Consider the following 26,809-nt stretch of genomic DNA (forward strand, 5'->3'; position numbering starts at 1 on the left):
TAAACATTACGGTATAATGTTCTGAAATAGCAGCTCATATCATCATCTTATATAGTGAGCCTTAACAACAGATAAGAAGTTTCTCGCTGTTCACTAAAGGTTGCAAACAAACCAGGGAGTTGTGTATGCAGATGGGTTTTCTATTCTGCAGTTAAAAATTGTAACATCAAGTCTTTGCTTTTCAGGCTTTTTGTTTAACATTGTCACTCTATTCTATCCCATTTCTCTCCCCCTCGCTATCCCATTCCCTCTCGTTCACTCATCGACGATATTACATCAAAGACGACCCATGCACGCCTTTGCAAGGAGTCTGAGGGTAGGTTTTTGATGCTGGGTGCCTCTCATTTCTCGCCTGTCATCGGGAAGGAAGTACAGGAGTCTGAAAACTGTCATCACTAGGTTCATGAACAACTTCCCAACAAACATCAGGCTTCTGAACACTGAAAAAACCATCTAGACTATGAACTAACTTTCTTGGATCCACAAGGGACTTTGGGCTTTTTGCACTAATATTGGGGTTTTTAATTTATTGAATTAATTTTGTTTATTGGGTTATCTATGAGTAGTGTATTTACAGGCCAGCACACGAGAATGTTATTGTTCAGTTGTTGGTACACATGACAATTAAACACTCTTGAGTTGATTGATCACATGTTGAGCAGCCTGGACTAGCTGGAGAGCCAATGAGACACCCCATTAAGCACAAGGTGGGCATATAGAATTGAGATACAACACCTGCCACCCAGTATCACAGGACCTCAACACGTTTGAGCCATTACAAAACTACAGATCTTGGCATCAGTAGTTTTATGGAGTCATACAGCACGGAAACAGGCCCTTCAGCCTATCTCACCCATGCCAACCAAGATGCCCCATCTACTCTAGTCCCACCTGCCCATATCCTACTAAAACTGTCCTATTAGTGTACCTGTCCAAATGCCTTGTAAACACTGTTACAGTACATGCCTCAACTACCTCCTCTGTCAGCTCGTTCCATATACCCACCACCCTCTGTGTAAAATTAAATGGAGTTAGAATGAGCCTTGGTTACCGAGTGATATCCATTCCTGCAGACACTGTGAATTATCTTTCTTAACTCTTGCACGTAAAATATAAAATTTACACCCTAAAATCTAATCCTTGCCACATCGGTACATTTCTAAGTCTTGCATTGATCTTCCCTTTCCTGCCGAAACGTTTGCTACTTGGATCAAAACACAAGGGTCCGTACCTGACCCCACAAAGCAGAATTGTTTCAAAGCCTGGAGCAGGATACTGGACAGGATACTCAAAGCCCAGGACTGCAAAATTCATTTAACTCTTCTGAATTATCGGTGGGCTGATTGGGACACTGTGCCTTACGGCTACACAGTTTTGTGCGAATATTGTAGCATTGCAATACTGCAGAGAGAGAGAAAAAAACCAAGGAATTATGACATCCACAGTTTCATTTCAAATAAAAAAATAGAACACCATCAAAGAGTGTCAAACAGACAAGAATTGTGTCACTGTGTATTCCCTCATTTTGATTTCCGTTACTCGACTACCTCTCTTTCCCAGAATGTAACCAGAAACATCAGTATATAATACCTCAGATCTGAGCAAAATAAAGGCTTTAAAAGGAAACGGCACACAACATTGCATTTAGTGAAGAAAAACGCAATACATTCTATCTGAGAAACACTGAAGTGCTGAATATTTTGCAGATGGTTATGTCAGTGTTTTGTTAGCTTCAGGGAACCGACTCTTCTGTGTAGAACTGTAAAGATACATCTTATTCTGTACATACCTCATGGGTGTGCTTGATCACTATTTTCTATTTAGGAAGTTAAATTAAATATATATATTTGGAACAGCATCCTCACAGACCAGACAACACTCACACTAAAAGGCAAATTCCTTCACAATATGCCAGTGTGCAAGCCAACAAAAGCATTCTCAGGAGTTATCAAATCATTTTATTAAGTTATCCTCTCATTAATTACATATTTCAATCATCACCATTCCCCTCTTCAGGCTTTGACTTTAATGTCCTAGTGCGGGACAGATTGGGATAATAATCTTAGCGTTCCTTTTTTTAAAAAAAATCCTAAATCATTCGATTCAAAAACCCGCCATACTGGTTGGTAAGGCAAATTAAGGAAAAAAAACTAGAATTATATATTTTTTAAATTGAAAAGTAATGTGTGATAAGCACTGAGCGTTGAAAACCAAAGGGAAAATATGTTCGCTTTCAGAGCAAATCTATTTTTGAATGCCTGCAAAGTTAGAGCTCCATTATTAAAGAATAAAATCCATGGGCAATTTTTACTCCCTGGAGTCAAACACTATTGCATTTGCAAAATCACATTCAAATTGTATCCATGCACAAAAAATCAATTTTGTTGTTTAACAATAATGGGTAAAATTATAATACAAAAAAAATCTTCTGCTGCATGTACGCACATTTCAGTCACTTTGAGAGCTACAATTAAAATTACATAGATTCCCCATATTTTTTAATGTTCACATGAATTTGATAAATTCACACCCTCTGCCCTCCTTAGTCACGATTTAAAAGTAGACTAATGTCTACTTTTACATTGTAACTAAGATGCTCAGGGCTTTGATCCCCATAGGTACGAATGATGGGAACTTTGGGTGCTAGCTAGATGTGAATTCTGATCAATGTTTGTGGCAAAATAGCCACTGCACCCACATCTGTTCACGCAGTACCAACAGGCACAGATTCACTGCATGCCAGGAGTGCGAGGAATGGCATTGCAGGCTTTCCACAGGCGAAGTGGTAATGTCAGGACACGGCAGGTAGAAATAACCCATCACCAACACACACCTGAGTGCATGGACAGATTCACGTCCTTGCACACAACACACAAACGCACACACAACACACACACAGCAAGCACCTCCAATTACAATGCTAGAATATCTATCAAACTATTTCAGCTTTACTACAGAATAACCAAAGTCATGGAGTTACGGAATAACATCAAGTAAGCATCCTTTTTACACTGCCATCCGACTACACTGTGTAAGCAAGATATTCTTGAAAATGTAAACTTTTGGTGACAGTGTTTGTGGTGCCTTCATCATGCATTGCGTTAATAATTTAAACAAATGCCTATTCGGTTTTTAACCCTAAACCTGTTGAGATAGCAATCGAAAAATGAAATACTCTTGGAGATATATCTCTACAGGCCCGATATCAGGGGAGTCATATCAGGGTTACCGACACTGATTGATTTTAAAAGGTCATTGCTAACTTCAATAAGACACTTTTAACTCCCAAACTAATTCCTAGTTATGGAATAGATTTTGGCAGTTTCAGCTGTAAATTTCACTTATGATGTTAAGATAATAGGAACAGAAGGTCTGTGAGATCACTATTAATCCAATTTCACACCTAACTTTGAAACTAGAAAGGAACTCCAATTATTTTTACACAAATATTTCTTCAGTAACATCTTGCTATATTTATTATTTTTTTATAATTATTAAAAACATTACAATCACCAAACGTTTTTAATTTAACTGGGAGTTATTTGTACCACAAATCCTTAGTCAAGATCTCTAAGATGTCGTTCAGGTTTGTGGGAGTACATTGAAACATATATTCAGAATGATTACTGAACCAATGTAACAAATTTGACCAATCATCCCGATGAGGGTTTGATATGTTTTTGCAAGCATAACGTGTCAGGACAGCGTAGGGTCATGGTTCTTTTGTAAACGCTTTGTTAGTAACATCTGACATTTGAATTCCAACCATATTGCAATCTGCACCCACAAAAGCCTCTCTGTGTGGGTCAGCAGCTGATAAAATGATGTCCATAAAAGACCAGCATGTTCTGGGACAGGTTAAACTTTTAGCAGGAAATGGATGAATAAGGGGGAAATAATTATCCCGCTTCGTTTGGGCTCACCCTGCCCTCATGCCGTTTAATTACACAAGCAACTGTGTCCTGAACATTGAAGCCACCAGCAAACTGAATCTCTGCTTAAATGCCTGCAGAAAGCAACCAAGTGCCTATGCATTTGATTATACTCACAGACCAGCCAACTACATGACACTAACCACCAAAAGACAGCAAACTTAACACTTTAAAAGAGTCCAAAATTGAAAACCAAATTTATATTTCCACAAAAAGGGCCAATGTGCAGTGTTTTCTAAATCTCAGTAAAGACGATTTCTTAATTCAACAATTAATAACAAAAAATAATGTAGCATTTGTTCTGCTTAATATGCTGGTATTTTTTTTAAATTCCAAAGCAACAGACCATTGATGGATGGTGTCCTGTCTAACTAATGGTTATATTCAAACCTAGACAACTTCCAATTGCATTCGTTTTTTTTACTGCACTGCCTCTTGCAGAAATACAAAGTTTTCCTCCAGCACAGACAATGTAACGATATCAAGCGTAAACCACATCATGAAATCCAGGAGGTTCAGTCTTCAAACCTGCAGACAAATGTTAGTGCCACTGAAGGGAGGGGGGGTTGAAAGCAGACAACTACCAAACATTTAACCCCTTTTCCCCGTGAACTAATAGACTCTGTGTCATATTAAACATCTGCAATAAATTTGGCAGAGCTAACAGTGCATTTGAACAAAAGCTGAGAGCTACTTAACGTGGAATAATAGTTCCAAGGTGTACCTACCCAAAAATACATCATCATTTCGAAACCCAGGGTTGTCAGTATCTTCAATGGGAGGGAATGAGCAGCGGCCACCAGAATCTCTCACTCTCTCGGGCTCCCTGGCTCTGACTGAAGGCAAGGTGGTTCTCTTCTGTATCTTCTCTCTCACTCCCTCTTTGTCTCTCTTCTCTCAGCAGTATTACACTAGCTGTGATCTGCAGCAAACGGCTCCTTTTTTTTTCTTTCCTCAGCTGAGCTTGTGTGGTCAGAGTCGACTGTATAGTTCTCGTTTGGCTTTTTTTTTTTTTTTTTGCTGCCTGCCCCTTTTTTTGGCAGAACTAAATCAGTCAGATGAAACTGAAATCATATGTCAGTTTAGAGCAGTGTGAGCCATTCCAGGGGTTTGTTTAGCTCCTTCTCCAAACTAACAAGAAAGCAAGAAGAAAAAAAACAAAAAAACAAAAGTGAGAGGGGGGAAATAATCGGGTGGGTGGGGGGGGGGGGGGGGGGAGGGAGGGAAAAAGGGGGGGTGGGGAGGGGGAGATTATTGTAGCAATAAAATAAAATGCACACAGATGGAGCAGATGAGAATAAAGAGCGGTGAGTGGTCCCGTAATTTTTTTTTCACTGCAGTCTCTGTCAAGTGATGGGGTGTGAGTGTGGGTCTTTACAAACAGCCCAATCGCAATGCATGCACTGTGCTAGGAGGCTTTGAGAGGAAAGGCTTGCACACACACATAGAGCGCCGGAGTGCAAGCAGCTTTGACCAGCTGCTCTCCCTGGCTCCTAGGAGCATTTAACCCGTGTCAGCATTTTCTCACGTCATTCCCATCCCAGGCACACTGGGGGCCGGCCTCAGCATTACCCACATGCCTCCACTTGGAACCTTTTTAAAAAAAAAAAAAAAAAAATCTCAGGGATGCATCGTGTTTATCCAGCAATGGGAGAATGCAACACTTTAAATAATTCAGCGGTCCCGAGCCAGGGAGACATCAGCCAGAAGAACAAGAAAGTGGGGAGAGAGAGGGGGGAAAAAAAACACAATTCTCCCTGCCTGCAAATGTTTTTGCAAAGCGAGCTGCATGTCTATAACTTCGCCCAGCTCCTGGAGGAGGGAGGGAGGGGTGTCTGTAAAGAAAGTGAAACGCCATACGTTTCTCAGAAATGGATCGCACCACATTAAGAGGCACTCAAGGGTTATTGAAAATGCTAATGTGATTGGATCGGACTGGGCGAGATGCGGGTTTTTTTTTGCGGAGATTTGATTTATTTTTTTGCCCGTGACTATTGAACGCAGAACAAGTGGTGTACATAGTTGCCCAAGTTTGGCCCCGTGTTAGTTTCTGCGTGTAACTCGCTACCCAGGACAGCGACCAGAGGCAGCGAGCCGACCGTGTGACAGGCAGATACAACCCGGCAAAAGGCAATCGCTCTCCAATCGCCCAGAAACAGCAAGAAAATAACATTATATATTAAAAAAAAGCCTCTCAAAGATCTTCAGCACATTTAGCAGCAGGAGGAGGGCTGGGGTGAGCTGAGGGATGGAGGGAAGGAACTTGCGGTGCAGGGTGTGACTCTGTTAGCCCCTTGTCTTGCGGGAATGAACAGTAGTTTCCCTTGCTGGGACTGAGGGTTATAACTCGCACAAGGGGAGAAAAAATAAAAAATAAAACAATAATTACACGTGTGAATTAGCTCTTGACAGTTGACAGCTGCACATGACTCTTCCCGAATGAATCGCAAACATTGGTACTTGTCACAGGGCGAGTGTCTCAATTCAGTCAGCCTATGTCACAGCACCTTTTGCCAATTGTGCCACAAAAAAAAATTCCAACGCTTTACATACATGGAGAAGTTTACAAAACAATTAGACAGATACATGGATAGGACAGGTTTAGAGGGATATCGGCCAAACGCAGGCAGGTGGGACTAGTGTAGATGGGGCGTGTTGGCCGGTATGGGTAAGTTGGGCCGAAGGGCCTGTTTTAACGCTTTAAGACTCAATGATTCACTGGCAATGTTTAAATATGCACATCCTCCATTAACACGGCCAAATGATCAATTGTTATCAATCGTACGGAGAGGCACAGTATTGTGACAGAATAAATGCATGTTTTTTTTTTCCTTTGGGCAGGTTTCAAGTTTTGAATAATGTAGAAAATATAGATTTTGCTCTCCTGAAAACCTGACCTCACATTGACTCTCTGCTTCATTGCTGGGGCCGACTTTGACCAAGCAATTCCAATGGTTAATATGCTTTTTAAAGTCAATGGCTTGTGGTCTGTTGGGCTCTTTCTGAATTCAAACTAGTTTGTTCATCTTAATATTGCTGACAGCTATCGACACCGGGTGCAATCCCTTCAGTTTCATTTTTTTGTTCGAGTTATCTTTAATGATGAAGATTCCTGGGTGCAATTTGTTCCCATTTGCATTGGCCAATGTCCATCCTTTTGGCGTGAGGCTCTGCACAGTGGCCAATGGGCAGATCATTCATGCCAAGCATGTTCCTATGTATAGGGCTCAACTGTAAATTGAACCACAGTGTGGGAGAAATACTGGATTCTTTAAGACTGTGTAGAATGCCTGTATTATCCCAGCCCATCTTATTCGCCATTTAGTTATAAGAGCAGAATTATGCCATTGGCCGATCAAATCTACTCCGTCGTTCAATCATGGCTGATCTATCTTTCCCTCTCAACCCCATTCTCTTGCCTTCTCCTCATAACCTTGACTCTCATACTAATCATTAATCTATCAATTTTTGCCTTAAAAATATCTATTGACTATCTGCACAGGTATTCCACAGATTCATCACCCTCTGACTAAAGAAATTCCTCCACTTCTCTCTTCTAAAGGTACATCCTTTTATTCTGAGGCTATGGCATCTGATCCTAACCTCTTCCACTAGTGGAAATATCCTCTCCACATCCACTCTATCCAGGCCTTTCACAATTCGGTAAGTTTCAATGAGGTCCCCTCCCCCTCATCCTTCTACACTCCAGCGAGTACAAGCCCAGTACTGTCAAATACTCATCACATGTTAACGCAATCATTCAAAAAAAGTTGATATTAAGTAATCATAACATTATCTAGTTACGAAGAATGACATTTAGACATTTGAGGCCAGACCACCTCCTTGGAGAGTCACGTTAACTTCTCCATCCCTCTTTTTTCTGCTTCCCAATCAATGTCTTTGAAATGCTTCTACAATTGCCCCCTGAAACCTCCATTAGAACTTTACTATCATCCTTGGTAGTTAGTCAGCTCTAGAGTATGATCACCCTCCATGCTTCCCTTCTCACATCCTCTATGTACCTCTTGCTCACCACTTTGTCCTCAGACCACTGACAGGAACATTCTTTTTGTTTGTCACCATGTTTCCGAATCCCTCCTCCGAGAGGGTTGGTTTCTTCACTAAACGTTGAAGAAACCCTTTATGAAACCCTGGGAAATGTTCCAGGAAGTCTCTTCTGCACCATTAATGGGGTCTTAAGATAATTGGACATGCTGTCAAAACTAATGTTCCTTCTGAAGCTACTTGTTCCCTGTGGGCCTGTTTGTTTAAAAGGAACCTCCATCTTCCTTAATTTCAGAATTCATGACAGATTAAAATATTTCAAACCCTCTCTGACCCAGCAATTGTGGGGACCCTCAAAAATCTCCCAGTTCTAGATATGTTGTAATTTGTAGGTGAAAGTGAAATAGGTGGAACTATTGACATTATAGAAGTGTAGTTTTTTTACACACACAATACTGCGATAATTTGTCAGCTCAACGTGTTAATTGTTGAAAAGTATCCATATAACCAGACTTGAACAAGATGAATCAGTGTGTGACGGAAGTTGATTATCATTTCTGATTTATTTGTGTGGTTTATATACCATTCATTAAATGTCTTGCCATCTGTGTCCCTTGAAAGTCAATTTTACAAAAGGATTTGTAATTATTTATCTTTTTCCCCATTTTAAGGCTCAGTGAATCGTTCTTATGAAAAATTTGTACTGCCATTTCTTTTCATTCAAATAGATTGTAATGCATTCTGAATTCATTGAATATAAAATGTCCTTCGCAGCTTACCAAATACACCATATTGAAAGTATTTTTCTGAATATTATGAAGCTGAGTTGGAGAAAATCTCCACAGCTCATTGGACACAAAAGGACAGCTCAAAGAGGATTAACATGACCTTGCAAATAGGTTTCTCATTGATGAGGTCTGAAACATCTACCCTGATATTTCCAATTCTTCTGAAGTAAGACTGCTACTTTGTGCTTTGAATGGATATGTTCAGCAGTCCATAAGACAGGAGCAGAATTAGACCATTCAGCCCATTGAGTCTACTCCGCCATTCAATCATGGCTGATCTATTTTTCCCTCTCAACCCCATTCTCCTGCTTTCTCCCCATAACCATTGACACCTTTACTAATTGAGAAACACCCTCACTAATCAAATCCATTCTGCTTCTGAATAATCCATGGGAAACTATGCGCAAGGTCATGTTAATCCTCTTTGAGCTGCCCAGTATTGGCACAGACTGAATCAATATATTTGTAAAAATAAAATGCTGCAGCCGTTGAAAGTCTGAAATTTAAAAGTAAGATTAGAAATGCTGGAAAAGCTGCACTCTCCAGGCAGCATCTGTGGGCAGAGAAGTAGAGGAAGTATTTCAGGTCAACTGCCTTTCATTAGAAATCAAAAAAGTTAGAGTTAAAGATGTCAGAGAGTGTGGAAAAGTGGGAAGAGGCGATCAAAAGGTGGGATCTATATTAGATTGAAAGATTTCGGTGAGGTGATATCTCTTTTCACCTCCGTAGATCTTCCCTTGCTTTCTCTCTTTCACCGCCTCATAAAAAAAAGTCTTATTCCTCTAACTATTCATAGTTAAGATGACTGAACGGGACCATTAACGGTTATTCTCACCACAGTTACTGCCTGATCTAAGTTTTTATATCAGTTTTAAAATTCAGTTTAGAATAATTTAGATTGGCGATAGAGCATGGAAACAGGCCCTTCGGCCCACCAAGTTCACACCGACCATCGATCACCTGTTGACATCAGTTCTATGCTATCCCACTTTTGCATCCAATCCCAACACACCACGGGCAATTTACAGAGGCCAATCAACCTACAAACCCGCACGCCTTTGGGATGTGGGAGGAAACTGGACCACCCGGAGAGCCATGCGTTCACAGAATGTTTCGATTCATTGATACTTTATTGTCACATGTACCTAGGTACAGTGAAATGCTTTGTTTTGTATACAAGCCAGTAAAATGTGCAAACTCCACACAGATAGCACCCGAGGTCAAAATCAAACCTGGGTCTCTGGTGCTGTGAGGCAGCAGCTCTACCCGCTGTGCCACTGAGACGCCCTTTCTTTTATTAGTCCCAGATACTTCATAGTCACCAACCAACTATACTCCCTTCTACTCTCATTGCATCCATAAAATTAGTCCAAAGTTCAGAAGAAAGTTGTTATATTAGTTCCCACACCAGGATCTCCTGCGATGTACCTAAATGTCAATGATGATTTTCTCTCCTCTGTATTGACCAACAATGTGGTTTGGATTCTGAACAAAGCCTCAAATGTCCTGTGTTAGCCTAAAGAAGGGTCCTGAAGCAAAACGTCACCTATCCATGCTCTCCAGAGATGCTGCCTGACCCGGTGAATTAGACCAGCACTTTGTGTGTGTTTTTTGTCTGAAGAAGGCTCCCAACCCGAAACATAATCTATCCATGTTCTGCAGACATGCTGCCTAACACGCTGAGTTACCCCAGCACTTTTATTTTCTATTTGTGTAAACCAGCATCTGCAGTTCCTTGTATCCACATCCTCAAACTGGAGTTATACAGCACAGAAACAGGACCTTCGGCCCAACTTGTCCATGCCGACCAAGATGCCCCTTCTACACCCATCCCACCTGCCTGCGTTTGGCCGATATCCCTCTGGACCTATCCTGTCCATGTACCTGTCCAAATGTTTTTTAAATATTAGTATCTGCCTAAACTACCTCCTCCGGCAGCTCGTTCCATATGCCCACCACTCTTTGTGTTTTTATAAAAGTGTAAAAAAGGTGTTGCACAGCATATTTTAGCAGTGCAGGAACCCCTTCCTTGCACGGGATGCTGAGGTCAATGGTAACACTTCACATCCTCTGGGAGATACGACGCTGGACTCCAGATCTCCCAACTCAGAGAGACTCACAGTCTGCTCACCGCATGTACTTATCCAGCTCCGGGACAGCTCACTGGCACATCTTACCAGCTTTATTTTGACATATGACAAGAAGTTTGAAACTTGCAGGCAACACACTGTTCCCTAAGCTGTCCCTGCGATATCACTGTACATTCTCAAGCCTGTTTGTCTCTTTTAAATATTAATCTACCTTCTGCACTTTTGGAAATCGCGTACGTGGAACATGAGCTGCCAATAAGGGGTGATTAGGATCATGGCAATTTGGAGTTTTATTTATGAATTGACTCTGGGACCTTGGAATTGTGTTGCAGTTTCAAAGAATAACATTTGGAATCCCACTGTTAACCCTGCAAAATTCTCTCAGTTCCTCTGAAACTGCCTGACATGGAGATTTTCCATCTGCCGGCATGGATTCGGACCACTAATAAACACCGCGCTTCCCTCTCATTTTGTCACGGCATACAACATCATCTTCACAGCAGGGGCGCGAGATAGAACGTAACAGAATAAAATCATAAGCACATCATTAATCCTCGGCAAAGGCATATCGGTTAAGATTAATCAATAATAAAAAAAAGAAAATCGGACTGATATTGTGACCGTCTCTGCTCATTCGTATGAAATGCAGATACGAGTACATTTTGAGTTGTTCAACGCAAAAAGCTATTCAAAAATAGTGCAGAGAAGCTGAAGTAATTAAGTCTGGGCAGCAATGGACCTGTGGAAACTGATTTATGCTGTTTAATAATGCACAGAGGCATTCCCTGGCTAATACATGCTACAGTTTACAAGCAGTCTCATAAACCATTAACTCACTGACCAGCTAAGCACAGTTCATCATCTTCCGACTGCCTTGCATCCTCTCTATGAGTCACTCATTCAATACGCATGTTGACTACCCTCTTTCCCCCACAACAGTAAGCCATTTTAACAAGCTTATACTTTAGACTCCGTTTGTTTCTTTGGCTTTCGGTCAGCTAAATTCAGTCATTGAGAAGGCTCTTGCTTTTATGCAGATGGACTATCTCCTGTTCTCTCATATTTAGCCCGCACCTCCATTAATCTCTACTCACTCTCTCTGCCCGATCTGTATACCTCTATTCCAAATGTTCTACCATCTGTCTGCTTTGCCTGTCAACTCCTTTTGCACTGAATCCCATTTCCTTAAACCATAAAATGCTTCAGTTTTGTAAAATATGGTACTTGCTGGCGGTGACACAGCATTAACTATTAGTTTGCTTCAAGATAAAAATCCACAAGCTTGGGTACTGTCCGATTCACCTCTACCCCATTGCAGTCATTGGACTCTGTCAATGGAACTGATGCACTGCAATGCTGAGAACTATAGTCTGCACTCTGTATCTTCCCCTTTGCTCCACCTATTGTACTTTAGTTAGACTTGATTGGATTTTTTGTTTAGTTTAGTCTAGAGATACAGCAGGAAAACAGGCCCTTCAGCCCACCGAGTCCGTGCCGATCAGCGATTACCCCGTACATTAGCACTATCCTACACACTAGGAACAATTTACAGAAGCCAATTAACCCACAAACCTGCATAACTTTGGGACGTGGGAGGAAACCAGAGCACCTGAACAAAACCCAAGGGCAAACGTGCAAACTCCGTACAGACAGCACCCGTAGTCAGGAACAAACCCAGGTTTCTGGCGCTGTAAGGCTGCAACACTACCATTGCATGCCACTGTGCTGCCTTGATTGTATTTATGTATAGTATTATCTGATCGGTTTGGATAGCATTGAAGACAAAGCTTTTCAGTGTACCTCGGTGCACGTGACAATAATAAACCGAAAAAGAAATCTTCTATGATATGAACAATACTTTACAAAGTAAGGCTGGATATGTTCACAGATATTTAAATCCCTATCACTAGTCAATCAGCAATGACAACTGACGTTGAACCATTAACATGAAGCCTGTGTCGTCATTTTTCTCATGAAATTTCAAAAATTAGAGGGTGCATTTCATAATTTGGACAGGCTCAAGGAACTATTACTATAAACGTGTTTGAAAAAGCGTTCCAACCCGAAACGTCACCTCTTCCTTTTCTCCAGAGATGTTGCATGACCTGTTGAGTTACTGCAGCCTTTTATGCTTATCTTTGGTATAAACCAGCATCTGCACTTTGTCATTTCACATCTCATTAGGAGTTACACAAAAATGCTGGAGAAACTCAGCGGGTGCAGCAGCATCTATGGAGCGATGGAAATAGGTGACGTTTCGGGCCGAAACCCTTCTTCAGACTGATGGGGGGGGGGGGGGGGAGAAGGAAGGAAAAAGGGAGGAGGAGGAGCCCGAGGGCGGGGGGATGGGAGCAGACAGCTCGAGGGTTAAGGAAGGGGAGGAGACAGCAAGGGCTAGCAAAACTGGGAGAATTCAACGTTCATGCCATCCGGACGCAAGCAACCCAGGCGGAATATGAGGTGCTGTTCCTCCAATTTCTGGTGTTGCTCACTCTGGCAATGGAGGAGACCCAGGACAGAGAGGTCAGATTGGGAATGGGAGGGGGAGTTGAAGTAATAACTCATTAGGAGTTGCTCAAGGTCCTCAGATCAGGTCTGCCGAAAGGTCTCGACCCGAAACATCACCCATTCCTTCTCTCCAGAGATGCTGCCTGTCCTGCTGAGTTACTCGAGTTATTTGTGTCTATCCTCAGATTATTTATGGATATCTAGCGCTCTTTTTTTTAACCAAGATATGCATATGTTGACTTGAAATCTTCTTCACACATAAGATTTTTTTAAACTTCTGCAAGGATCTGACTCCACACATCATCTCCCCACCATCAAAAGCATCTGCAGGAGGCACTGCATCAACATGGAGGCATCTATCATCAAGGATTCCCACCCTCCAGGCCATGCACTCTGCTCACTACTGCCAACAGACAGGAGCTACAGAAGCCTGAAGTCCCATGCCACCAGTTTCAGGAACAGCTACTGTCCAAGTACCATGGGTTGTTGATTCGACCTGCACAATCCTAACCTTACCTCAACAATGGAACACTATGGACAACCTCTTGCTCCACCAGGGACTTGTTCTCTAACTGGTTTTGAACCAATGTTTTGTTTTTTACACACAGATTTCTTCTCATAGATTTATGCACAGTGGAGCAGCAGTAGACTTTCTGCTTTACGACAGAGAACCCGGGTTTGAAACTGACTATGGGCGCTGAATGTATGGAGTTAGTACATTCTCCCTTTGACCGAGTGGGTTTTCTCCAGGTGCTCCGGTTTCCTCCCACACTCCAAAGACATACAGGTTTGAAGGTAAAAAAATTGTTAATTATCCCTGGTGTATAGGATAGTGTTAGTGTACGGGGTGATCGCTGGTTGGCACGGACACCATGGGCCAAAGAGCCTGTCTCCACGCTGTATCTCTACAGTCGATGCACGTGTGATGCTACTGCATGCAAGATTTTCATTGTATCTGTATCTCACATTCACCTGTACTTTGTGCAAATAATAATTAACGACTTGACTGTACAAATCTGGGTATTTGAGAAACCATTTGAAACTAAACACATTGGTCAGGAATGGACACTGTTTTGGGAGGGGCACTTAGCAAATCTCTGGTTAGATTTCTTTATGTCGGTTCAGTAAGTAAAAAGAAATTTACATAACAGTGGATATCTTTAAGGCAGAGATAGATAGATAGATTCTTGATTAGTCCAGGTGTCAGGCGTTATGGGAAGAAGGCAGGAGAATGGGGTTAGGAGGGAGGCATAGATCAGTATGAGTAGACTTGATGGGCCGAATGGCCTAATTCTACTATTCATTATGACCTTATGACTTTGTCCCACCGTGTCCATGCTAACCATTGATCACCCGTTCACACTCGTTCTATATTATCCCATCATCTACTCCCTGCACACAAGGGGCAATTTACAGAGACCAATTAATCTACAAACCCATACGTCTTTGGGATGTGGGAGGAAACCAGGAAAGTCACGTGATCACAGCAAGAACGTGCAAACTCCACACAGACAGCACCCCAAATCAGGATTGAACCCACGTCTTTGGCACAGCTTCACCACTGTACTTCATTGTTATTATATAATATAGAATATAGTCATATAACATGGAAACCGACCCTTTGGCCCACCTTACCCAAGATGCCCCATCTAAACCATACCCAGTTGCAGCGTTGGCCAGTATCACAGTAAACCTATGCCATCCATGTACCTGTCCAAATGTCTGTTAAATGTTGTTATATTACTCGCCTCAACTACCTCCTCTGGCATATACCCACCAACTTCTGTGTGAAAAAGTTGCCCCTCAGGTTCCTATGACATTTTTCACATCTCACATTAAACCTTTGTCCTCTGGTTCTTAATCCCCTTACTCTGAGTAAAAGGCTTTCTGTATTCTGTATTCGCCCTATTTATTCCCCTCATGATCACCACTCATTTTCCTGCTCTCCACGGAATAAAATCCTAGCCCAACGTCTCCCTTTAGCTCAGGCCCCCCAGTCCTGGCAGCATTGTTGTAAATCTTCTCTGCATTCTTTCCAGCTTAACACCATCCTTCCTTGAGCAGGGTGACATAAACTGTACACAATCGCCCCACAACAGAAACATATTTAGGGAATTATGTGCTTTCAGCCACTAATGATATATTCCGCACTGGAAAAGCGGTATTCTGTATGAAATGAATCTAGTCATCTTCACATTTGGAAGGCAGCATAATAATACATTTCTTCCAGTCATGAATATCCCGAGTTTAGCATCAGGTCGAGGGTTCACTTCTTGTTCGAGATGTTCTTTTTTTCTGACAGCCACCACAAACATGAAAGAAAAGGTGTGATTGTTTCTTACAAGAGGATCTCTTCCCTCTTACTGTTGAAATGTGGAATTGATGAATAATAAGCATCTGCCTTCATTTATGCAATAACAGCTGCAAAGAAATGACTGTTTAGGACAATATGATTCAATATGTGCTTTTGAGTGGCTTTCCAACTCTGTTGGTGTCAACCAGTTGTTAAACCCATGCTAGGGGAACTTTTAGAAATTAAAATTGGTCACTGAATGGCCACTGGTCTTCAAAATTAATGATGCTGAGAAATTCTGCAGCGTCAGGACTGCCTATTTGAATAATTTATTCTTAAAATCCCTGCATAACTTTCATAAGATAAAGTGAGGCTATATGGGAAAGAAATAGTGATTAAGCCTCATTTAAGAATCCAAGTCATCAGAAAATGTGGTTCTCAACGAGAACTAAATGTAGACTTCATGGCCGTCATCCCATTAACTATAACTTGGGCTACCCTAACCACTGAGCATGCTCAGGAGGCTTATGAATGGTGATCTGGAACTGCAATTAAAGTGGAACTCTTCATCTTTGAAGCTATCAACTAGAACTAGAGTAAGGGAAGCAAGAACCAGGGGACATGGGTTTAAGGTGAGAGGGGAAAGGTTTGACAGGAACCCGCGGGGTGACTTTTTCCACACAGAGGGTGGTAGGTGTACGGAACAAGCTTGCCAGGGGAGGTAGTTGAGGCAGCTACAATAACAACATTTAAAAGGCATTTGGACAGGTACATGGATGGGAAAGCTTTAGAGGGGAATGTAGGCAAATGAGAATAGTGTAGATGGGGCATCTTGGTTGGCATGGGCAGGTTGGGCAGAAGGGCCTGTTTCCGTGCAGTATGACTGGATTAATTAATGAAGTATCAGCCCGTCGCTTGAAGATAACGTATGATTTTTGGTGGCACTCCATTGTAGAGAGGTTTCGTTCAGTTTAGAGATCCGGCGCAGAAACAGGCCCTTCGTCCCACTGAGTCCGCGCCGACCAGCGATCCCCACACACTAACACTATCCTACACCCACTAGGGACAATTGTTACATTTACCAAGCCAATTAACCTATAAACCTGTACTCCTTTGGAGTGTGGGAGGAAAGCGCAGATCTCGGAGAAAACCCACGCATCACAGGGAGAACGTACAAACTCCGTACAGACAGCACCTATAGTCGGGATCGAACCTGGGTCTCCGGCACTGCATTCGCTGTAAGGCAACAACTCTACCACTGCACCACCGTGACTGCCCTGGAATGATTCCGAGGGCCAGTAGCCCTAGATAGACACAAAGTGCTGGAGTAACTCAGCGGGTCAGGCAGCATCTCTAGAGAAAAAAGATGGGTGATGTTTTGGGTCGAACCCTTCTTCAGACACAGCCAGTAGCCCTGGCTTGGTTAGATCCCCAAATGGCCGATACTTGCCAAGCCATAGAAGATGGAGCTAATCCTTGTGACTGTTACTTGTTCAGGCATAGAAGATGCCATGATCCATTAGATTATAGAATGCAATCTGGTCTCCACTGACATCTTATGATCTTAAATTCCATTTTAGCATCTTCTGCCTAATCCTGGAGTCTGCCACAGCTTCCCAGTGAACTTCCAAAGGTACAGAGCAGTGGCAACAACAATGAGGCAGATTACCCACCTCTACAGAGCCATATTTCTCTGTTAGTGCTCAGTCTGAAGAAGGGTTCCGACCTGAAATATCGCCTATGCATGTTTTCCAGAGATGCTGTTTGACCCGCTGAGTTACTCCAACGCTTTGTGTCCTTTTGTAAACCAGCATCTGCAGTTCCTTGTTTCTTCTGTCTAATCATTAAAGTGTTTCAATTTCATGGTTCAGCCTTTTTGTATTGTACTTTCAGGGAATAGAACAAATGCAGTTTATGGGTGACCTGATTACTAAGGATTTATGGCACACAGTAATTCAGTTTTAGATAGAAAATAAATGACACAAAGTGCTGGGGTAACTCAGTGGGTCAGGCAGCATCTCTGGAGAACATGGACAGGTGATGTCTCGGGTCAGGACCCTCCTTCAGACTAAAATGTCCCAACCCAAAACATCACCTATCCATGTTGTCCAGAAATGCTGCCTGACCCACTGAGCTACTCCAGCACTTTTTGTCTTTTTTTCCCCCGTAAACTAGCATCTGCAGTTCCTTGCTTCAACTTTCTCAGTTCGGTGTCACGAATTACACATTTGCTGATCAACACGTCAGCAACAGGATGTGCACCCCTCCCACGTTCGTGTTTTCCCTGTCCTTTGTGATGCATTCTCAATCACGTATCCAACTCGTATCCCTTTATTACTTTCACAAAAGGATAAAGTCGGGTGGGCTATTTTATCGCAAATGGATAAATATCTCAAGAGACAAGAAATACAACAGTAACACGGAGAACGAGAACTACTAAATTTGGAACACTTCATTCCGTACTCAAAGCAGAGACAATTTAATGCAGACCACAAAAAATGTTCATCTAAAGTATATGTTACAGCAGAAACAACTGGAAAATTGCCCAGCTGATATTGAAACATTAAATAACAATTCCCAGAAAACTGATGCCCAGTGATGTTCCTGACTGGCAATGCTGGATTAAGAGACAGATGCCTGTGTTCTACACCTTTGCCAATATTGCTCCCTGACGAACATTGCTTCATAGGGTAGGGTGTTGCACAGTTAATACTAAATGGATACCTATTATGATGGTTTTGGATTCAGCAGCAAATATAGTCACCACGGTTCTCAGAATAACTACAGTGAGTCATGCTTCCACATATATATTAACTGGGATTTCCCAGATCAATTATACGGATATGTAGAACAGCAGATGAGATTTTCCACAGGATTGTACAAATCACAAGTCAAGAGAGTCAAGAGTTTATAATTGTCTTTAGATTTTAGAGATACAGCATGGAAACAGCCCCTTCAGTCCACCGAGTCCGTGCCAGCCAGCAATCAACCGCACACTAACAATATCCTGACAAAATGTACAATATGTAGAAGCCAATTAACCTACAAACCTGTACAGCTTTGGAGTGTGGGAGGAAATTACAGCACTCAGAGAAAACCCACGCAGTCACGGGGAGAACATACAAACTCCGCACAGACAGCACCTGTAGTCAGGATTGAACCCGGGTCTCTGGCGTTGTGAGGCAGCAATTCTACCACTGTGCCACTGTGGATATTGCCATGTACCAAACAACAGAACAATGACATTCTTACTTGCTGCAGCTTTGGTGGCCTGTAAACGCAATGTGAAATTATCAACAAAATTCAATAAATTAATAACCGTAACATGAATGCAAAAATAAATCTAACTGAGGTAAAACCAAAAACACAAACCTTAGAAGTGTCCGTTCCAGAGGAAAGGTGAGCCATTGCTATGACCCAATTTAGAGAAGGAACAGCAATCAGGTTATCTAATGCCCCTGTCCCACTTAGGAAACCTGAACGGAAACCTCTGGAGACTTTGCGCCCCACCAAAGGTTTCCGTGTGGTTCCCGGAGGGTGCAGGTGTTTGCTGGAGGTCGCAGGTAGTGGAAGCAGGTAGGGAGACTGGCAAAAACCTCCGGGAACCGCAAGGAAACCTTGGGTGGGGCGCAAAGTCTCCAGAGTTGGGTTCAATCCTGACTAAGCATGCTGTCTGTACAGAGTTTGTATGTTCTCCTTGTGGCCACGTGGGTTTTCTCCAGATGCTCTGGTTTCCTCCCACCTTCCAAAGACATTTGTAAGTTAATTGCCTTCTTTAAATCATTCCAAATGTGTAGGATGTGGGATAACATAGAACTTGTATATGGGTGATCAATAGTCAGCGCTGAAACGGTGGGCCCAATGGCCTGTTTCCATGCTGTATCTCTAAACTATACTGAGTAAAAACTAGAGCTAAGTAAATGATTACTGCTACCAACATCTGCAGTTTCATCACATATACGTGACTTGGGGTGGGAGATTGCAACCTTCACGTGGTCCGCCCTGTTTCGACGAATGCAATCAACGTGGTGTGCACAATCAAATAAGATCAAATAGAACAAGTTGTCCAACAACTTTAGGCTGTGCACGCCATACGCAAGAAGAAGACATATGGAACTTGCATACTGTGTTCAGTACAAAGCTGGAACTTAATCTGAGGTTCTATTTGACCGATGACAATTTTTCAGTTTTAGCTATTTTTGGAAAGCAAATGAGTTTTTTAAATTTTTAACCTGCAGATGCCAGAAATCTGAAATAAAAGTCGAAAATGCAGGAAAAACTCAGCAGGTCAAGCAGCATTCTGAGATATACAGTATAGGGAGAACATGGATAGGCAACATTTTGGGTTGGAACCCTTCCCTCCAAACCGTTCCTATCCATGAACCTGCCCAAGTATTGTTATTGCACCTGGTATTGCCACTCTATAATCTGCAAATGGAATTTGTTCTGCAAGATGGTCCAATGGCAATTAAATCGAGACATCCAGGTTTCTGAAGAGGTAAATGATGAGGTAAATGTAGATGAACTATATCCAGGGATGGAGTCATTGGTTCAAGATGGCATGACCTTAAACACAGAACCAAACAACTCACTCAATGGTTGACTGATAAGAGAAACCCTCCACACAAAACCCCCCAGCAGATGCTAGGTTAATTAAAAACCTTAAAATACACTCAGATTTTGTTTTTGCTGATGAAGAGTTTAAAGCTTATTAAAATAAATCAAGATGCAGATTAGACTTTTTAGGGGTGGCACAGTGGTATAGCCGCTTCCTTACAGCATCAGAGACCTGGGTTCGATCCTGACTGCGGGTGCTGTCTGTGTGGAGTTTGCACGTTCTTCCTGTGACCGCGTGGCTTTTCTCTGGGTGCTCCGGTTTCCTCCCATACTCCAAAGATGTACAGGTTTGTACGTTAATTGGCTTTGGTAATATTGTAAATTGTCCCTAGTGTGTAGAATAGTGCCTGTGTACGGGATGGTCGCTCGACAGCACGGACTCAGTGGGTCCGTTTCCACACTGGATCTCCAAAGTCTGAAGCCTAAAGATTAACCATGAACTGAGAAGGAGCCTTCAACCTGAAACACAAGCTCTTTTTTCTCTTTCCACATATTCTAGCTGACCTGCCGAGCGTTTGCAGCATTTTTCCTTTTTCATTTCTGATTTCCAGCATCTGCAGTTATTTGATTTTTTTTTAACCACAATGTTATTGAATAGGGGATGCACCACATCTCTTCCTCCTGAGATTATTGAAGAGAATCAGCTTATCAGTGAATTATCTAACACACTTCCCCCCTCGACTCCATTCAAGGACCCAAGCAGTCGTTCCAGGTGCGACAAAGGTTCACCTGTATCTCCTCCAACCTCATCTACTGTATCCGCTGCTCTAGATGTCAGCTGATTTACATCGGGGAGACAAAGCGGAGGTTGGGCGATCGTTTCGCCGAACACCTCCACTCAGTCCGCAATAACCTACCTGAACTCCCCGTGGCTCAGCACTTCAACTCCCCCTCCCATTCCCAATCCGACCTCTCTATCCTGGGTCTCCTCCATTGCCAGAGTGAGCAACACCGGAAATTGGAGGAACAGCACTTCATATTCCGCCTGGGTTGCTTGCGTCCTGATGGCATGAACGTTGAATTCTCCCAGTTTTGCTAGCCCTTGCTGTCTCCTCCCCTTCCTTAACCCTCGAGCTGTCTCCTCCCATCCCCCCACCCTCGGGCTCCTCCTCCTCCCTTTTTCCTTCCTTCTCCCCCCCACCCCCCATCAGTCTGAAGAAGGATTTCGGCCCGAAAGGTCGCCTATTTCCTTCTCTCCATAGATGCTGCTGCACCCGCTGAGTTTCTCCAGCATTTTTGTGTACCTTCGATCTTCCAGCATCTGCAGTTCCTTCTTGAACACATAGTATCTGCAGTTCTTTGTTTCTGCACCTGGGATTTGCACTGGTATGGTTACATAGTATTAATGATCATTAATTAATTTTATTATTGTATATTCATTTGTGTAAATGAAATTTGTGTTAATGAGCCGGTGAAGCTGCATCAAGTAAGAATGTCATTGTTCCTTTGCTTAGTTTGTTAGTTTAGTTTAGAGATACAGCAAGGAAACAGGTCCTTTGGTCCGCCAAGTCCATGCCGACCAGCGATCCCCACACACAAACACCATTCTCCACATACTAGAGACAATTTACAATTTTACCAAGCCAATTAGCCTACAAACCGGTACGTCATTGGAAGTGTGGGAGGAAACTGGAGAAAAGCCACGCAGGTCACGGGGAGAACATACGGGCAGTAGTGAGGATAAAACCCAGGAACATATGACAATTAGATTCTCTTGACTCTGCACATAATGAGATCTAGTCTAGTCAGACTTTATCAGGCAGAGTTGGGAGAGAAACTTGGCCTTGGGATTCTATCATTGCTTGGATGATAGACAGCTGGCTGAGCATCCAGGGAAGTCTTTGATGAATAAACCATATCTCCAAGAAGGCCACATGAAACATCATTGAGAGATCAACCAAGGAAACACTTACAACTTGCTGAGACTTTAGGGAGCACACCTTTAGCTCATCGTTCCAGGGTGAACTGCTGAGAAATCAGACGGGTAGTGCAAACAGAAGATTTCAAGAATTACTACCGCTGCAATGAGCTGTAAGAAGTGAAAGCCTTCACATTCAATTCTGGTGAGCAAAATACAAGGGGGATAACAATACACTAGGATGTGAATTAATTTGACCTGTACTGCAATAGAACGCAGATTCAGTAACAATTCAGATGAACTCCTGGTGTGTCATGCAGATTATGCCTGCGAACATCCACTCCCTGATAGAATTGGGGTGGCATGGTGGTTCAGCGATAGAGTTGCTGCCTTACAACGCCAGAGACCCGGGTTCAATCCTGACTTGCGGGTGCTATCTGTGTGGAGTTTGTATGTTCTCCCTGAGACCGTGTTGTCCGGTTTCCTCCCACACGACGAAGACGTACAGGTTTGTAGGTTAATCGGCATTGGTAAGAATGATAAATTGTCCCTGGTGTGTAGGATAGTGCTAGTGTATGGGGTGATCACTGGTCGGCATGGACTCAGTGGGCTGAAGGGCCTGTTTCTGCGCTGTTTCCCCAAAGTGTAAAGATGGAGGGCAATAGATCGGAGACATTGTATTTTGGATTAAAATATTGCAGAAATGCATTGCGATTAGTAATTCGGATGCAAAATGAAGGGTAGAACAATATTAGGCTTGTATCAGGATTTTGATAAAATTAGACTATCTGCAATTTCAGGTCTCACAATCTTTAACCCAAATCTCTTTATATAGAGAAATGCCGCAATGTTCAGGGTGATTGGATTCGCTGCACTGACTGAGAATTAACATTCAAAAGCTGTTGTTCAGATATAGACTCACTTATTCTTTGAGGAACTGGCTGCTAATTATGGTATGATTTACATCTATTGTCAGAGGAGATGGGTGTGTACTGGGAAGCCCCATCATTATTTGGAGAGCTATTTACCAGGTCATGTCTCCGGCATTGTCCACTGCAACCTCTGCTACTACAATAAGTGGTGCAGTGGTAGAGTTGCTACTTACAGCACCAGAGATCTGGGTTTGATCCTAACTGTGGGTGCTGTCTGTATGGAGTTTGTACGTTCTCCCTGTGATCACATGGGTTTTATAGACAATAGGCCTATAGAATGGCCTACTCCTCCAATAGGTGCAGGAGTAGGCCATTCGGCCCTTCGAGACAGCAGCGCCATTCAATGTGATCATGGCTGATCATCCCCAATCAGTACCCCGTTCCTGCCTTCTCCCCCTATCCCCTGACTCCACTATTTTTCTCTGGGTGCTCCGGTTTCCTCCCACACTCTAAAGACGTACAGGTCTGTAGATTCATTGGCTTTGTTAAGAATTGAAAATTGTAGGATAGTGCTAGTGTACGGGATGATCACTGGTCAGCACGGACACGATGGGCCAAAGGGCCAGTTTCCGCACTGTATCTCTAAAATCTATAGTCTAAATAACCAGAATCTTTGATGTTGTCCTCTGTAAGTAGTGTACTCCTCATCTTTTCAATAGACAATAGACATTAGGTGCAGGAGTAGGCCATTCGGCCCTTCGAGCCAGCACCGCCATTCAATGGCTGATCATCCCCAATCCCCCGTTCCTGCCTTTTCCCCATATCCCATGACTCCACTATCTTTAAGACCCCTATCCAGCTCTCTCATGAAAGCATCCAGAGAACATGGCTCCACCACACTCTGAGGCAGAGAATTCCACACACTCACAACTCTCTGTGAGAAAAAGTGTTTCCTCGTCTCCGTTCTAAATGGCTTACCCCTTATTCTTAAACTGTGGATCCTGGTTCTGGACTCCCCCAATATCGGGAACATGTTTCCTGCCTCCAGTGTGTCCAAACCCTTAATCCCTCTCATCCTTCTAAACTCCAGAGTGCACAAGCCCAGCTGCATCATTCTCTCAGCATATGACAGTCCCGCCATCCCGGGAATTAACCTTGTAAACCTACGCTGCACTCCCTCAATAGCAAGAATGTCCTTCCTCAAATTCGGGACACAATACTCCAGGTGTGTTTTCACTAGGGCTCTGAACAACTTGTTTTCACCTGAGCAGCAGGGTGTACACGAGTCTTAGCGTGCAGGGGAGGTTTACCAGAATGATAGACACAAGTAACTGCAGATGCTGGTTTACAACATATGACACAAAGGGCTGGAGTACCTTAGCGGGTCAGGCGGCATCTCTGGAGAATATGACAGGTGATGTTTCAGGTCAGGAGCCTCCAAAGTTTCCTGGAATGATGCCTGGATTATGGAGTATTAGCTACAAGCAGTTGTTGGACAGACTGGAATTATTTTCTCTTGAACACCGGAGGTTGAAGGGATATCCGAGAGAAGTATATAAAGTTATGAGAGGCATAGATAGGGTAGACAGTCAGAAACTTTATCCTAGGGTGGAAATGACAAAGACTAGAGGGCATTGCTTTAAGCTGAGAGTTTAAAGGAGATGTGCAGGGCAAGTTTTTTTTAAGCAGAGGATGGCGGGAACCTAGAATGCACTGGCATGCGTGGTGGAAGAGACAGATATGATAGTGGCATTAGGGTGGCACAGCAGTACAGTTGCTGCCTTACAGCGCCAGAGACCAGGGTTCAATGCCGACAACAGGTGCTGTCTATACAGAGTTTGTACATTCTCCCCGTGACCTGCGTGGGTTTCCTCCGAGATCTTCGGTTTCCACACACTCCAAAGACGCACAGGTTTGTCGGTTAATTAGCTCGGTATAAGTGTAAATTGTCCCTAGTGGGTGTGTAGGATAGTGTTAATTTGCAGAGATCATTGGTAGGTGCGGTCTCGGAGGGCTGAAGGACCCGTTTCCGCACTGTATCTCTAAACTAAACTAAACTAATAGGCTTTTGCATAGGCACATGGATATGCAGTGAATTTGGGGATATGGATTATGTGCAGGCAGGTAAGAGTTGGTCTTGGCATCATGTTCGACACAGACATTGTGGGCTGAAGGACCTGTTCCTGTGCTGTACTATTCTATGTTCCATGTCATATGTTGCAGTTTCTAAATGTAAAATGAAGTTGCTGGACAAATTAGAAGTTATGTTCCATATTCAATAGAACAGTCCAGGAAACAAAGTTAGACATCCTTTCATTTAATTAGAATTGTTTTTAGAAAATAACCTAACAGAGATGAATCACCTTGAATTGAACTAGCTATTTTTCTCCAGACAATATTGCTTGAAACCCAGCCCCAAGCACCTGTCAGAGCTACATTTTTAACTCCCAGCACATTTGCTTAGCTCCAATTCCATATGAATAAAATATAATACGGATATAGTTGATGATATGGTGCAGATTTGTTGAGAAGAGCAACTATTGTGTGGAATGTCCGGGGATAACGAAAGAACTTAAAGGTTACTTTGAGAAATGTGATGGCTTGCTAATCAGTTGAAACGAGAGTGGAAAAAGTGCGATGGTAACTCGCGAAATGTGTAATTGGCTGTTGTTAGAAGTTGATGACAATCTGATCGTTCGTCTGCCCTAAAATTAATAGCATTTTTCCAGGACCTGTATTTCAATGACATACCAACAAAAAAACATAACATGGTACCTCAGAAGGTTAATTTGCAATATGGATATCTGCAACCATGCAGGGGATGAATCTCTGAAGAATTGAAATAAATTTCAAAAAGTGAAATTTCAAGTATGCTGTTTCATCACCAAAGAGCCAGAAAGGCTGTCCAAGTAACAAGATTACCGAGGAACAAGATGGACTTGTCTAATGTGCATCTCCTACTGGCAGTGGAAATATTCCTCACATAATGAGTACACAATGATCCAGCACTGGCAACCAGAAGAACTAAAGACTCATAACCCACAACAGGCAGATCACTCAACATGTACACAATTGAAAGGAGGCCACAAACTACTGAGGCAATTATTATTACTGAAATACTTGCTTCCATCTGTCAAAAGTGCAAGGGTTGTTAAGGGCTTGTTTAGTTTAAAAATACAGCGTGGAAACAATAAGTAACCCATCGGCCCCCAGAGACCATGTTGACCATCAATCTAATCACCACATCACACCATTTCTATGTTATCCCACTTTCTCGTCCTTTTCCTACACCCGAGGGGCAACTTTACAGAGGGACAATTAACCAACAAATCCGCACGTCTTTGGGACGTGGGAGGAAGCCGGAGCACCCGGCAGAAACCCACGTGGCCACAGGGAGAACGTGCAAACTCCACACAGACAGCACCCGAGGTCATGATCTGGCGTTGTGAGGCAGTGGCTCTACCAGCTGTTTCTCCGTTGTGAGTCAGAGTCACAAAGAAATATTGGAGGCACGTGGAATATCATGGCCAGAGCATCTGATGACAGTGAAACCCACTATGCCAAAGCAAGTTACCTGTTGATGAAAAGAGGAGAAATCACACACAGCTTCTGCAGTGATCTATAGAGGGGCTGGCTTGTTGTTAAGGTTTAATAATAAAAATGTTCATTTCCTCATTCAATTTGGCTAATAGGGTATAAAATATGTTGAACGGAAATTTGTGGTTCATCATGCGTAGAGAGAAAGTTAACTCAGTCGCACTGAACATTTGACAGATATCCTGCACCATAAATAACCATCGTTGTTTTAAGGAGACTCAAGAAACTGCAGATACTGGAGTCTTGAGC

General features: G+C 42.8%; 1 protein-coding gene across 3 annotated transcripts in view; it reads right to left on the bottom strand.

The window, feature by feature from the left end:
* LOC129708437 (RNA binding protein fox-1 homolog 3-like) overlaps window positions 1-26,809 on the bottom strand; it is a 1,476,502-nt gene that overhangs the window by 565,350 nt on the left and 884,343 nt on the right. Inside the window, exon 1 of one of the 3 annotated variants that reach the window (XM_055654194.1) lies at window positions 4,661-5,101. The exons of the other annotated variants lie outside the window; for them this stretch is intronic. Coding sequence (XP_055510169.1) covers window positions 4,661-4,678 — 18 coding nt within the window. The 5' untranslated portion in view covers window positions 4,679-5,101. Of the gene's footprint in view, window positions 1-4,660; window positions 5,102-26,809 lie in introns of those variants that run through there. 3 annotated transcript variants of the gene reach the window in all.

This window comes from Leucoraja erinacea, chromosome 23, assembly GCF_028641065.1.
Source record: "Leucoraja erinacea ecotype New England chromosome 23, Leri_hhj_1, whole genome shotgun sequence".
In the NCBI taxonomy this organism is placed as follows: Eukaryota; Metazoa; Chordata; class Chondrichthyes; order Rajiformes; family Rajidae; genus Leucoraja; species Leucoraja erinaceus.